Raw genomic sequence first — 15954 nt, forward strand, 5'->3', positions numbered from 1 at the left:
TGACCAGCAGGAGCAGGGAAGTGATCCTGCCCCTGTACTCGGCACTGGCGAGGCCGCACCTGGAATATTGTGTCCAGTTTTGGGCCCCTCGCTTTAAGAGAGATATTGAGCTCCTGGAGCGAGTCCAAAGAAGGGCGACTAAACTGGTCAAGGGGCTGGAAAATAAAACTTATGAGGAGCGGCTGAGGGAGTTGGGGCTGTTTAGCCTGGAGAAGAGGAGGCTGAGGGGAGACCTGATTACGGCCTATAAATACTTGAGAAGGGATGGTGGGGAGGTGGGGGAAGGGCTCTTTACATTAGTGTTGGGTGATAGAACAAGAGGAAATAGGTATAAGCTTAGTCAGGGGAGGTTCAGGTTGGATATTAGGAAGTATTTCTTCTCTGAAAGAGTTGTCAGCCACTGGAATAGGCTGCCCAGGGAGGTGGTTGAGTCCCCATCCCTGGATGTGTTTAAGAATAGGGTGGATGATCTACTTAGCAATATGGTTTAATGGGGATTAGGGACGGTTGGACTCGATGATCTCTAAGGTCTTTTCCAACCTAGAAATCTATGAAATCTATGAATCTATGACAGGAGCCAAGGGACACGAAACAGCAAGTCAGAATATATGCTTAGCTTTTCAGAATAGAGCACAATTTGTGAGAAGACCATTTCTCCAAGCCTAAATACTGTGGTTCCTTACTCTGTCAACTGCGGTGGAAATGAAAAGTTTGTCGTTTCCTTTGAGTAATGCAAGTTTCTCTAAGTCGTTGCCTTTATGCTTCTACAATTAAATTGATAGCATGTTTAAGGAAGATCAATCAATTACCACTTTGGAGAAGAAGGCAAAAAATCTACTCACTGCTGCAGCGAGAATTCCTCCATTTTCCAGCTTTTATTCTTCTCTCTCCCTCATGTAGGAGTTTTTCAGTAGTGATCCTATTCTGTCAGGTGTATTTTATATTAGAATTTTGCATTATTAAAGAGCAAGCCAGTTTTAATGTGTTAGCTGTTATAACTATGTTTCTTTACCCAGTGCAAGCCTGAATCTTGGGCTTTGCTAGCACTTCTCCTGTCCTAATTTGGACAGCCAGGCACATTTCACCTGGGAAGGCAGATAGGCTATATTTTCCTTTAATTTGTTAGTTACTCCTTGTCACCTGAGTGTGAGCTGGATGAGGAGGCTTCGTCTTTCTTCCTTCAGCATAGAAGACACTCTGCTGTGTGTATTTAAATTTAGTTGGTTTAACTGAACCTGTTTGATATGAAATTGCACGAGAGGAGAAACAACAGCTGGAAGCTGACATTGATCTTAGCTAGGAAGCAGAAACTAACAGTGCAGCCTCTGTATGGTGAGAGTATGTCCAAGAGACACTGGGCTCCCTCCTCCTAGAAGCCAGACCTTAGGTGGTTTGCAACAGTAAATAGCTAGTGCTTCCCTAACTGCAGGTGTGATTTCTGCCACAAACTGGTTTAGATGGTTACAAACCCTTAGGTCAGATGTTACGAAAACTTTCTCTCAGGCTTGAAGCCTCTCTGGTGTCAAGAGAACCTATGGAGTGTGTAGAGCATAGCATGCACCTGGCTCAAACTCTGAGTGTAATAGAAGAGAGGTAGGGTAATCACTCTTCATCTTCAACTCTTACTAAGATTGTCTGTTTAGTTTGAGGCCTGAACCATGTAACTTCTCCATTGTGACATTTGGACTGCACTTTCCAGAATACTCTAAGGTGATAAAGATACTCTGAATTCCAAACTTTCTGACTCTGTTGTCCTCTAATGGTTGTTATTAGGAGATGTCATCTCTAGTGATAGAGTTCAGAAGTCAGACTGAGTTACTTAAATCCTTTTCTGATGAAATATCATTTTCCCTTTCTTCAGAAAACAGAGACACCCCTGTCTAACAAAAAAAGAATGAAAGGATGCCAATGAATATATACAATGGATTCCTTAACTCAGATAATTTAATTTGATCAAACAGAAAAAGGCAAAATTGGAGTTTTATGTAAGTTTAATCTGAAGAAATGGATTTTAAAAATACAGTATAAATAATTCTTAACTTATATAAAACTTGACTAAGAAGTCACCATTTTTTGGTGTTGTTTTTTTTTTTTAACTATACAACAGAGCATTATGGAACACAGGAGCAAGACGTTTTAACTAAGGCCTTTTTGTTAAGACATAAAATACGTGCACGCTCACAGTACTTCTCTTTGTGCAAAATATGTACTGACTGATAGGCTGTACCTTTCTGTACAACGACAATTTCAGCTTACTTTGCATAGCAGAAAAGCAACACACAAAAAAAAAAACAACCACCAACAACTAGATACATATCTTTGTTGCTATAATACTTCAGGTAAGCCTCTTGTAAAAATTATTAGACATCAACTTTCTCATTAAGAGCCAGTTTTCATTCTGAAGCATTAATTAACGCTATTCCAGTATTGAGGTCTTGTCCAAAACACACGTTGTCCACATTATAATCCAAGGTGTGTGCAGTGCGTTACCTGTAATTATGTCTGCTAACACACTCAGCAATTCGATATTCTGAAATTAGTCTTCTGACACTTCACATTTCCTTTGAGGAATATACAGAGTTCCTTGAGAGACTCTATCGATACCATCTGAATTTGCAGATGGTGAGGATACTGTGTTTGGTCCTCCTGGGGTGTGGAAAAAATTTTCTGTAACTGTCTGGGGCACTTGGGGTTCCTGTGGAACAGAAGGCTAAAGAGTAAAGAGAAAGTTACTTTCATTTAAGAAGAAGGAAAAAAAAAGAAAAGTGAATTCTAATTTCAGGTTTCCACAGGATGTTAGCAAACTTTTTTTCCCCTGAAATTTAAAAACCTGACAACTCTTTACTGAGTAGAATATACCTGTGTTCCTTGATATAGCTATAAATATATATATATAAAATTAATAAAATAAAAATCTGGTTTCCTTCCTAAGAAATACCCTCCTATCTCATTTTTTAAAACAAACAGATCTTAGGCGATACAGTATTACACAAAATACAGAGAAACTTCGTGTGGGAAAAAAAAAATATTCTTTTAAAATCCTCTATTAAAAAAAGCTAATGTTAAATGCGAGAACTTGAGCGTAGATTAGGAGAGTAACAAGAAGGAAAGATAAAGTAACAAATGTACAATTTGTTAATAAGCCTCCTCTCACATCTATGCAAAACTCTCCCTCTAAACCAGCTGTCTCGTCACATCTTGTCATCTTCCAGCTGGCTCTACTTCCACAACAAATAACATACTTGTTCTTCCTTTCTAGCCTCTCAGTTGTATCGTACTTAGCTAGCCTTCACTGCCAGCTCTTTGTGGGCAGTGCTGATTTATAAAGATCAGAAAAACGTTTGTTTAAAAATTCTACCTGCTGTAAAGGAATTACTGCGCTCTACTTCCCACTCAAGCCATCATGGTCAAGAAGTTGCAATATGTTTTTACTTACCTTTTCTTGCAAGTTCATGTTTTCCGAGCTGTGGCTAGCAGTTTCTGGTTGTGAAGAGACTGGCACGTGCTGAAAAACAGGAGGTGCAGGAACTTGCACACCAGCAGGCATTAATCCTACGTGTTGCAGTGTAAAGTTCAGAACTGAAGAACTTGGATTTTGGGCGGAACTGGTATTGCTTGAATTGAGACAGGAGTTGTTCAGTACAGGCGCAGCAGCTATAGAAGTTGGTGACAGCATTATATTCAAGGGTGTTACGTGAAAAGCAGGAATGTTAACTGCTTTCAGTTCAGATGCTGTCACTGGAATAATACCTGAAACAAAATAAAAATCAAGTGTTGAAGTGGATTAAAAACTGAGACTCAAGCTATTGTGCTGTGATTTCATTACCTCAGTAGGACAATCGTGTGCCTATTTTATTCAGTACTCACCAGTGATGGGTGAGCTGTAGGTAGTGTGCTGTAATGAAGATATCCCAGGTTCGTCTTTGATAGAAAAGCCCGCCTTGTTGCCATGGGTGCACTGAGTGAGAGGAATAAGATAAACAGATGGAAAAAAAGTCTGAAAAAGAAAAAGACAATGTACCTTTACACCAAACAGGTAACAAACAAAAAATGAAGGTTTCTCCAAAGCTGCATCCTCCTTGCCTTGTTGTTATTCTTCATCCTCCATATCCCCAGGATCTTCTATTCCATGCCTGTACTACCTTGTCTGAAATTAGACACAACTAACTCAAGGACATGCTCTTTAAAATAAGACAGCCCTATGCTGCAGAAGTCAGCTGGTCCATTTCCAGCTGACATCCTCAGTGAGGAACTGGAAATCCATCTGGCATTAACATAGTACAATTAGACTAGACAAAAGAGAAATCCTGATACTGAACTTTTTTTTTTTTTTTCCTAGAAGAAACATCTGGACTCTTTAATCATCATGTCACCTCACTCTTGGATTGTGTTTTTATAAGACAAATACTGGAAGACAATCCTTTTGCATTTACAAGTTCTGTTTTTGTTGACAGACTTCTTTATTCAGGTTTTCTACAATAGTAAGTCTTAACTGCAGAATACCAAATTTTACTGATGAAACGTTTCATGTGATTCTGTTGTAAATCAAAGTATTTGAGACTATATACACACAAAGGACTGAGGATGTAAAGGATCTCAACGCTGCCTTCATCTACTTAGTCTTAGTTGTGATCTTCATCCCAATCGAAGCCTGAAAGTCACTTTGTGTCATCTTATTTGTGTACTTAATGCAGAAATTGAAGTCCTACAATCCTACAAAATAAGGTTTTAAAAGCACACTAAAAATAATCCAACCAAAAACAATCTATGTATGCGTATTTCATTTATAGTTTTGGGTTTTTTGCAAAGACTCCAAGTTTTCCCAGTTAACGGCAAGATGTGATGTTTAACAAAGCTTACCTCACGACCAGGAAAGGCAAATGCTACAGGTATGTCTTGTTTAGTTTTGATTTTGTCCTTATCTTCTGGAATATCTTCTCCTTTAGATTGGTTACAGCAACTCGACATGTTTTGATCTAATGTTTCGGTTTTGTTCTGTCTTTCTTCCTTGATATTGTTCGTTGCTTGATTAATTTGTGAGCTATTGGAAGGCGGTCTTTCACTTTTAATGGATTCTCCCTTTAAAAAAAGTACATACAAAACCAAAGGCAGGCATGGCAAGACATAACATTCTCAATTACAGGTCTACAATGCTATTTATACATTTTAAAAATTAGGAGAGCAAGTTTTCTCCTTTCTCCTGATTCTCAAGTTTGTGCTATAAAAATTTCTAGTCAATAAGACAACCAGTTCTATGTCATCCCCTCTTTCTCCTTCACAGCCAGGGGATGTTTGACACCACACATTGTCACAACACGCGGATAACATTTCATGAGTGTTTTGGCAAGGACAATTTAAAGCAGCCTAATAATTCACAGAGACCCTAAAACATTCAGCAACTGAGGAGTAGAAGGCCACCCACACTCAGTTTCTCCATACGCATCAACTGCATCTGAACCTCTTATTCTTTTCACATGCTGTACTATTATGCCTACAGCAATCTAACATTAACAACGTACGACATTGGATAGAAATATTTAGAAGGTATCAGGATTTTGAGACATTCCCTGTCCAGCACCTTTTATGTGTCTGCTTGCCCTCCCAACACCTCTAATGCCAAGAATTAATGCCAGAAAGACGAGCAACCTGAACTGCTTCAGAATCAGTGTATAAATAGAGGTAAGTCTTGAAATAATGTTTTGGGAGTTGTTTTATTTTGACTAGCGTCTGTACACTCTAACACATGTTTGGAGGAGGAAGAGAGAGGAACAAGGCAAAAAATAAAGCCTGACCCCAGGTTGGCTTTTCAAAGATATATGTTATATTGTATTCTATATATTCTGCCTGTTGCTTTGCAAACACCAGCAAGATTATGTGATATTATATATATATATATAAAAAAACAAAAAACAGCCTCTCAAACATCAGCAAGCACAACAAATGCAAGTCATCCCTTCAAGTGCAATGTTATTTTAAGCACCTACACACACTTGCTTTAGCAAGGAACAGCAGACAACTTCATCTTTTAACCGTTTCCATACCCTCCAGAAAGGTGGGTATGAAAACACCACAAGAACTGATGTTACAAACACCAACATGAAATATTGTTTCATACAGCAAAGGTTCTGCAAGTCTGCAGCACAAATGCTCTTAAAGTAAACTGAAGGCTTAAGCGTTTACAAGATTACTACCCTGACAGGCTTCTTAACAATTTATTTATAAATTTGACAACATCTGGTAGGCTCCTAAATCACTCTGAAAACGAGTAGGTGCCAACATCATTTAAGCTATAAAATGGCATTTTAAAAATAATTTGACTTACCAGAGAAGTATCAAGGCTTTCCTCATCTCTTCTATACCTTTTAATTAAATTATTCTCTTCTAATGCTTGTGATCTTTTAAGGCACCTCTGTGATGCAGCTTCTGATGTTGTAGGTGGTCTTTCTTTAGCTGTCAGGGATTTTGTTGGCTCATCTGTAGCTATCTGATTGTCTCCTTCCTCAGTGGTTATTTTCTTTAATACTTTGGAATTAATACTCTCAATTCCAGTTACATGAGCACACGGTAGAGGCTGCACAATGTAACTTGGGCTGTATGTTGTCACAGTGTGGGCTTGGGAAGGATGCAGATATATTGCATATGAAACACCAGAATGAGTATGAGGTAGTATTACTGGTGAGACTGAACCGTGGCTTGGAGGACAGACACCCAGTGGCTGTGTCAGAGCTGGCAGCTGAGAGGGTGCTGCGGGGTGAGGAGGTTCGGGCTTGGGGACTGTCTCAGGCGAGGACAGATTACATTCCAAAGCAGATCCTGATAATATCATTTTCACCTCTTTCCTTAAAAAAAAAATCAAAACAAACAACAAAAGTGGAAACATCTTTTAATACCTTCACGCAGAAATGAATGCCCTGACCAATTATTTTCCGCAATACGAAAGATTTAACATGAACTTGTACTTGTCGAGCCACGAAACAGAAAATAATAAGTAAAAAAATAGCCTGCAGTATTAGGGGTTACTGGTTTTTGCAGACTCTTGCCCAACTCAAACCGAGCATAGCTTTAACTTAATGGCCAGCGACAAAATAGAGCTTCTTACCTTAACACATATACAAACTTACTTTGATTGTCCGTCCAGCTGATGTTCAGCCATTGCTGGAACCTGAGCCATTTCACTTTGGAAAGCTGATAAATTTTGATCAGTACCTGGTTGGAGGGCGAAAACAAAGCAAAGCTGTTAGTACGTCAAATGTAGAAGTTAAATTTTGTCTTGAGGAGACTGTGTTATTTGATGTGGGATGAACATTTAATGAGAAGACACTAAGACTCTCTGTTATTCTCAAACTGCAGCCCAGACTTGATTTGATCACTTGGATGGCAGCTTACATCAAACAAATTTTAAAGCCTCAGCTCCTTTTTTTTTTTTTTTTTTTATCCTCCAAAGAGGATACCTAACAAGAGCCCGAACAATGATAGGTAATTTACTGGCAATTTTATGGAATACAGAACCACTTAGATATAATGATCTAAAGCACAGTTTCCACAACAAACCAGGGTTAGAGCAGTTCACAGAGAAAGATACAATATTCAGAGAATCAGCTATACCACACAAACAGAAGCTTGTAGCCAGTAAGACATCACACAAAGTCAAGACAGTTATACGTAAAAACGGATTTAATATTCTTCTTAAACACAGAATAGTAATATGCCACTCCTTGTATATTTGGTGTTTTAGAGGAAGCTAGAGTTCCTTACAGCGTGCTGAATTTGGTCCAGAGCTCAATGAATATATTCACTGTGTTGCAACTGCACAAGCTGTGACCAGGTTTGGTCTACCAAACTGGAAAGAGCTTCTACTGAACACGTAAGAGCTTACGCACTGAACATGGATCATTTTAGCTTTGTTTTCACTATCAGTCTTGTAAAGCCTCAGATTTACAGGCACCATGGATTTCCCCATCTTGTCTATTTTTGACAGTTCTTAGGACATGTTTGTTTTAACATCCGCATCTCCTACGTGAAGATGGCAAGCCTGAATGTTTAACGCAAGACTACTTCTGAGATAAAAACAAACTTAGAAAAAGATACGTACTTGCACTTATTTTAACTGGCCTGGTTGGAGGAGATCGGATCTTTCTTCTCTCATTCTCTATACGTTCCACTAACTTTATTAGAGAAGGATGCCGAGTGAAGTTTTGCTTTCCTCTTGAAGGAAAAAGGTTTTTTGAACACTTGTCATGGTTTGATGTGGAGGGGGTGGGGGTTCTGGTGGCAGGAGAGGGGCTTTGCTCCCTGTGACCTCCCTGGTTTTGGAACCGGGTCAGACCTGGTTCTGGCCACCAGATCAGACTCCCATCCCCCTCAGGCTTGAGCCAATCAGTGCCTCTGCGAATTGCCCTATTTAAGTCGGGACAAAGGAACCGGAAAAGGTGCTTTGCCCAGGAGCGAGGAGAGAAGGGAGGAGGGCACTGCCCCTGCTCCCTGGCTCCCGGCCGGGCGGCTGCCTGCGTCGGGCCAGCACCGCCCACGGAGAATGGCAGCTGCGGAGCTGGCTGGGGAACTCAGGAAGCACCCCGCTCCCGGGGTGCCCACTGGGCTGAGTTCGCCTGGAGAGGACTGAGATCTGAGAGAAACAGCCGCATCGACAGCAGGTCAGTGAGGATGGAGCGGGAGGAGGTGTGCCGGAGCCGAGTTTCCCCTGCGGCTGATGGTGAGATAGCAGGCGGCCCCCCTGCAACCAGGACGGCCTCAGTGGAGCAGAGACCCACTCGCAGCCCGTGGGGAGAAGATGCCTGAGCCTGAGGATGGTCGTGACGGGACGCACGACAAGGCAGAAAGGCATCTGGAGTCTGCGTGACGACCCATGCCAACGCGAGTGGCTACAACTCCCTAAGTATCCGAGACTGAGGTAAAGCCCACACTGGGGCAATCCGTGGGGAAGGATTGCATCCTGTGGGCTGGACTCACGCTGGAGAAGTTTGTGGATTTTTCCTCGTGGGTAGGGGATCCACTGGAGCAGGGGAAAAGGGTGTAAGGACTCCTCCTCCTTTAAGAAAGAAGCAGCAGTAACAGCACGGAATGAACTGACCTGCACCCCCCCAGTCCCTGCCCCCTGTGCTGCTGGGGGGAGGAGGTAGAGCCGGGAGGAAAAGGAAAGCGGGGGGGAAGGTGTCGGTTTTAAGATCTGGCTTTGTTTCTTTCTGTCCTCTCAAGTAACCGGTTTTGTTTCCCTTTGTCCTTTTAAGTAACCATTAATAAACTGTTTTGCTTTAAGAAAGCCCAGGTTTTTTTTCTCCTCTCTACTTTACTGGAGAAGGAGAGACTGTGTGAGTTTTAGTTGCTGGATCAGCCTAAAATCACAACAACACTGCTCTTTGGATGTGATGGATTCTGAAATAGGTGGGGGACAAGTCATAGAAATTGTTTCAAGTTCTGTGTTTAAAGGCAGAAAAAAACCCAAAGAGTAAATACATATCATATGCAGATTCAGTAATTGAAAACAGTTATGTGAGCCTGATTGAGGTACTTGCAGCAGCAAAAACAGAAACGCAGGAGTCTCAGTATGAGTACATCTACTATGTGGAAATACATATGGTGCGCTACGCTGTCAAGGACAGCAACGTGACTAGTAAAGGTTTTCTGCTTAGTTTACTCTGTCTTTTGATCAAAAAATTTCTAGCAGAGAAAACAAGAAAACAATCAAAATCGTAGGCAGAACAAAAGGAAATGACACATACACTTACCCTGAATATTTGGCAAGACCTCAGGTCCTGTCCATTTGAATGCTATTTTTTTACCTCTGTCTTCTCTAACATAAACTTTCTTGATAAGTTCAAGGCTACTGAGAACATTTGCTATGTCATAAAGTCTCCTAATTTTGGCTGAAATAAAATAAACAAATGTGAAGTACAGCAATTCCGATTAACAAGTTATTGGATTAAAAATGTTGTAACGCCCTTTTAGCAGCTAAAAGGAAAAACCTTTATAATTTTTTTATAGGAACAATTTTGTGGAACAGGGATTTATACCATGAAATAACCTATCTTATCAGAATATAAAGTTTGTATGTAAAATAGAATGACATAGGTACATGGAAAACACTGCTAAGTATATTATGCTAAATATAGAGAAAAACCATGGTCCAAACAAGTCAGGTTCTGTGCAAAGGCCAAACCTATAGCAATTCTGTAGTGAAAATAAGTAGCTTAAAAGGCAGGTACACATATGAAAGCGAGTATGGGAACTAGGGGAAAGAGACGCACTAAAACCCCAACAGGATAATCATCCTGCACGTTCTTAACTGTTTTCAGGTTGAGCTATTAAGGAAGAGCTTTAGGCAGCAGTCAAATTGCAAGTGCCTCTGGGCTGCAAAGCGAATGTGCCAAAGCCAAAGCTTCTGCTACTGAAAATTTGAAGTCTAGCAAGTCATGGAACTTGGGACTGTGCTTATTGACCAAGAGCATGGTAAAACACGTGATACCTGAAATACAGTCACACGGATGGAATATCCTGAAAATGCTTTTACTTTAAGACAGACATTATGGAGGAAGAAGAAAGAATTAAAACAAACAAAAAGCCCCTGTTGACTACCCACCCACACTTTCTATGTTGCCATGATGCAGTGGAAAGGAAATTATGAACTGAAACCAGCGAAGATCAGTTTTCTTTTTACACAGATACAATTCCACAAAAACAGTGAAGGAGTCTGAGAATCAAGGAAGGGTGTAATTTTCAACAAAACCCACAATTAATTCTTGATCTCTCAAAAGCAGACACATTTTTGATTGTTATAGATATGCAGGCCTAGACCTAGAAGTACCTTTTTATTTGAATAGGGAGGAAGAGGAGGAAACGTGCAGGGAACTGAGAACAGGGTAAAAGAATGAAGAAATAATTGGCAGTTACAGCACTGGTTTCACTTCCTCTCACGCGTAAGTTATTAACAGGACTTTTACAGAATTTCTTTAGATTTCCAACAAGTGAGTTATATGACCAGAACACAGATTTGCATGATTCTAAGGCATCTTTGCTAAAATGATGCTGAAATCTTTGGCAGACAGCTTGAGGAAGAAGCAGCCTTGTGACATTATTTCAGGATTTAATGGAATTTTTCTCTTACATGGTCATGATGTCATATGTATCAACGACTATGCACAAGCGAGTCCCTATTAAAAACTGTGCAAGGTGTTCAGTGACTTTTTGGAGGCTCAGATATACTTCTGGCAGGAAAAAGATGACAGGATTTTGCACTATATAAACTTGCACTAGAACAGTTCATTTAGCTTACACTTGATATTTCTATTTAGAGTAAGATCAAAAAGGAGACAGCAACAGCAGCGTTTTACTTACTTTTAAAATTCCTTTTATCTAAGTCTTCTAACTGGTCTCCTCCAATCAAGATTTTAGCAGCAACTTCAAGGCTTACTATTGGAGGAGTCGATACCAGAAACAGCATCACAAATTTCTGACTCATCACTCGTAGAGACTTGTCTTTCCTGCTATTTACTGACGCTGCAGCAGACAAGAGAAAGGATTAAAGTGTTGAGTGACATGCCAGTTACAAACATTTTTAAAACACTGAAGAAATTTGTCAGTAACAATTATTATAAGAAGAAACAACACAGCAACTAAGCAGGGCTGACATTGACTCCACAATCATGTCTCTACATGGCAAGAATCAGGTAACTAGGTGTATACTGAATCTAACTACAAAGAGAGGCTGCGATGTTTCCCCCTGTATACATTTCCTATTGTCTAACAACTTGTACTCTTAAAGATGCTTAACTGCAGGTTGTAGAATGTATTTAACAATCCTTAATTAACATTTATTCCATTAACCAAACCTAAATTAAAAAATAAATGAATGGAGTAATTTACACTTCTGGCTTCTATAACATTTAATGGTAAAAAATCCTGCAATTGGATTGTATATTGGGTATGTTTGACAGTTTCATCTGATGCCCCCTTGTTCTTGCACTTTAAAAACCAAATACATGTGTATGATTTGAATAAAAAAGAGAAATGAAAGAGTGTAGTGCACTTTTTCTCACCACAAACAGCTGCGGTGCCTTTCAGGCAGTATCATTTCAGAAAAAAAAGGGTCCAATAAATGTTTTCTCAAAGTTTATAGATATTTGTCATTACAAGCACATGTTATTCTTGGCATTATAGAAAATTATTACCAGCATGAAATTCTCTTCCTGGAAGCTCGACAAAAGAATGCTCACTTGAGCCAAAAGGTCTTGCCCTTTCTTTATTTCTTTCACCATTGGAATCAAATTCATGCTCATACTCTCTTTCCTTGATCATCTGAATTTGTTGTGTATATTGGTTCTCTTCTCCAACTTTTTTCAAAGCCTGCAGGGTTTTGGAGAGATTATGTTGCCCATGCCAAGCATATCTGTTTTTGGCAAGGCGGCTCACCATGTGCAGGCTCTCTAACACGTTCACAATATCATATATGCGTCTACGTTCAACTTCTGAAAAAAAAAAAAGAGAGAGATGAACACGACATCTACGTAAAATATGCTTCTTTTCACATTTACTTGCAACATGGTTTGCACAGAGAAGGGATCAGTTTCCCTTACTTCCCCCTCCTCTTAATATACTTCTAAGCCATTTTTGCCAATTCCTGATTACAGAAGGCTCTGAAAATGCCCTCATGGATGTTGCTAGCAAGGAAAAGAAAACAATTCTTGCTTTAGATATGGAAGGACTTGCTTTTCCACAGTTATACGTGGTTTACAGTATTCCTTAAGAAACAAAACTTACCGTTGCCAGAAGAGCCATAAATGGGTTTCAATACAGCTTTAAAAAAGGCAAAGCATTTTTAATTATCCATTGCATCAGTTTTAGATCATCTCCTTAAGTATTGTTGGAAACTCATTGCAGACAACTGTTTTGTAACTTGTTTTTATGACATTCTATTAACACGCTGTCCTTTTCTCTTTTGTCTGTTAAATTCTTGGTTTTGACTAAGCATTTTCTAAATGAGATGTAATTTTGTACAAAGTAGAATAGACATTTTGTTTAATTCGCAATTCGTCATTCTTTTGTCTCCCCCAACATATTTGGAAGATATAATGACACCAAAAATTTTATAGCAGTATAATTTATAACTATCATCAGTGTTATAATCTGCAGAATACTGTCATTTCGCAGCTCTTTGATAAAAAAAAAAGCTTCAGCTTAATGTTAGCAACTTAGACTCTCGGTAGATCATTAGTATGATACAAATATAGTGATATAGAATGAGAAAGTTAAATTATCATATAGAGTGGAAAGTAGTTTCTTGCTTTGAGGTCACGATTGGACAGGAAGTTGCAGGTTCAGCTTTAGAAACACTAGTTCCTGACGCAAAAACCCAACCACTAATCTTAGCCATCATCTCTAGATCCAAAAACCTACAAATGGTTACTTGTGGTATCAGCAATAATTTAGATGTTTAATATTAGACGTAATTCAGAGTTTCTCGATTCGGTTCACTGAAAAAACTTCAACTTTTTAAAAGAATCCCTCTAAGAATGAAGAGTTTAAAGCTGGGTTTAAATGAGTTTGAGTGTACACAGTAAACGTTCAAAATTTTATGGAACAAAATGTACTAACGCAAATGGCAGGGTGTTGGCACGTTGGTATCTAGAAATTTGTAATAGCAAATACACCAACTTACTAAGCTCTTCAGCGACTTCGTCAAGGTAAATAAAATTATTCTCTGCAGTGCTGGGGTAATTGGGATATCTAGCTAAAAATTTATGACACAGTAATCCTAGACTTTTCTCTTTGCGACTTGGTTGAGATTTTTCATATTCATCTCCCAGTAAGTGCTCCTACATGGAAATAAGAAAAAGAGAATTTGAAATTTTTTAATATAAAAAGCATAGATATTTAACAGCTTTAGTGTGAGCACTGTCAAAGGCCTGATGTTCTCCTTTTGTCCTCAACAGGTGTGAGAGAAAACCAGCAAAACTAGACCCGTTGTATGTAACTAGACAATATCCTTACTTCTGTTTGGTAAATGCTCCAAAATTAAAACTTTAAAAACGTTGTAGTATGTTAATGTATAACTTGTAATACTGAAGAAACCGTCTTCAGCTAACTTAAAACAAAAGTAAATAAAGAAGACCCCTTTACAACGTACCTGCAAACAGTGTTTTGCCTGTATGACCTCACTTGTGTTGTTTGACAGTTCCCTTCTCTGTTCTCTGCTCCTTATCTCAGGACTAGCTGCACTAATCAGCATTTTCAGGTTTGAAGTAGGTGTCCACGGATCCGCTGGAAGGATTTCTTTAGGTTTTGGGGGTGTGGTTAGAGGCTGGCAGTCAGGCTGTATCTCTGTCAGTACCAAATATGAGGTAGCTGCTTGTTTCAAAGGAGTTCTCAGTATGTTTCTGCATGGCTCAGAAGGATGATTTTCCTACACACCGAGAAAGACTGTGATGTTAAAACCCACAAGCACTACAATCTATTTACTGACAACAGTCAAAGCGGGATCAAGATAAATTGCATTTTTTGGGTAGCTCAGAGTCAAAGGTTGCAGTCTTACTCTGAACCAACGAAACCCTTCCCTGAAACCATTTCTTGGACTGTGCCTTTAGCTTAAGACATGGGGCCCGTGGTATTCCTGAGGTAACTTTCCTTTTCTTTCCCTCTAGGGAAAGTACCGTCAGAATGAATGTTAATCCGTAGCAGAAAGCTACAAAGCATGAGCGAAACACCTTTATCAAGGAAAAAAAGAAAACGGGAGCCAGGAAGAAGTACTGCTCGTTACAAAACTGGCGGTTAAAGGTCGTCAGGTAGAGTTTTAGGCACTTTTGTTACGGACAGAAACTAAAGCGAAGGTAAAACGCGCTCGGTTACTACCATCCAACGGGTTTTACAGGCGCTCGCTCAGAACGAAGTGATTTCACGGCCAGGGATGCTGCAGAGGGCTGAGACCGGGCACCCCGCGGCTGTCACCGCGCCGACCGGACCCCACCGCACCCGCGGGAGACAGCAACCCCCGGGGGGCAGTTTCGCTCGTTCGCTTCCCCACCGGAGCAGGCACGGAGGAAGGCGAGGCGGAACCGAAGGAATACCTTGTCGCCGGTCCCCGTCTCCCCGCCCGCCTGCCGCATTCTCCCGCCGCTGCGCAGCCTCAGGAGGCGACACCCGCCGGTCCCGCCGCGACGCTCCGCATCGCAGGTCCCGCCGGTTCTGCGGGGCGGGAGGGAGGAGGCGTTAGCAGGGAAACCGGCGGCGACTGCCGGCGGCGGCGGCGTCCACCTTGGCCGGTTCCAGCCGCTGGTAACGTCCCGCCGCCTCCCGCCCCTGGGCCTGGGCCCGGCCCGCGCGCGCCCAGCAGCCTGCGCCCGGCGCCGGGCGCCCGGCGCCCAACGGCGCCCAACGGCCCGGCTCGCCCCGGCCCCGCCCCGCCCCGGCCCGCCCGCACCGCAGCGTCGCCGATTGGCCGCCGCCGGCGGGCGGGGCCCTTCCGGGATCCGGTTTAAACATTTGGCGCCACCGCCGTGCCCAGAGAGCTGCTCCTGCCTGGTGCCCATCCCGCGGCGCGTAAGAGCCGGCACGCACCGAGGGTGACACCGCCGCTGCCCGACCCCGTCCTGACCCGCCCGCCGGCCGCTCCCGGTGCCGGTTTGAATTCAGCCGGCTGAGCCGCCGAGGAAGGATGGGGCAGCCTGGCCAATCACCTCGCCGCCCTCCGCCCCGTGCAGCCAATCGGAGCGCGGCGTTCCTCGGCCGTTCCGCCCTCCCGCTGCCGCCGGGCGGGGGTTTGGCGCGGGAAGCGGGGCGCGCGCTGCCTTCCCCCCGCCCCAACGGCTGCTGCCGCCGGGGGAAGCGGGCGCGAGGGGATGAGCCCGGACAAGGGGCGCTAATTGGTTTAGCCGAGCTAATTATCCGCCGCCGCTTCTCCCTGTGTGTCACAGACCGGGTCGGTCGGCCGTCTCTCCCGGCCGCCGC

The 15954-nt window shown here is 41.9% G+C and overlaps 1 protein-coding gene across 1 annotated transcript; it reads right to left on the reverse strand.

Annotated features, from left to right (window-relative positions):
- Positions 1-2474: 2474 nt before the first annotated feature.
- Positions 2475-15113, reverse strand: LOC147528539 (transcription factor E2F8-like). Its single transcript, XM_086613134.1, is given in 14 exon segments — positions 2475-2710; positions 3437-3750; positions 3868-3997; positions 4861-5079; positions 6323-6839; positions 7122-7206; positions 8093-8233; positions 9370-9432; positions 9738-9881; positions 11350-11511; positions 12183-12479; positions 13670-13826; positions 14138-14413; positions 15075-15113. Coding segments are annotated over 14 exon segments (2718 nt in total). The 3' UTR covers positions 2475-2536.
- Positions 15114-15954: the final 841 nt, after the last annotated feature.

Source organism: Tauraco erythrolophus, chromosome 6, assembly GCF_009769465.1.
Source record: "Tauraco erythrolophus isolate bTauEry1 chromosome 6, bTauEry1.pri, whole genome shotgun sequence".
Taxonomy (NCBI): Eukaryota; Metazoa; Chordata; class Aves; order Musophagiformes; family Musophagidae; genus Tauraco; species Tauraco erythrolophus.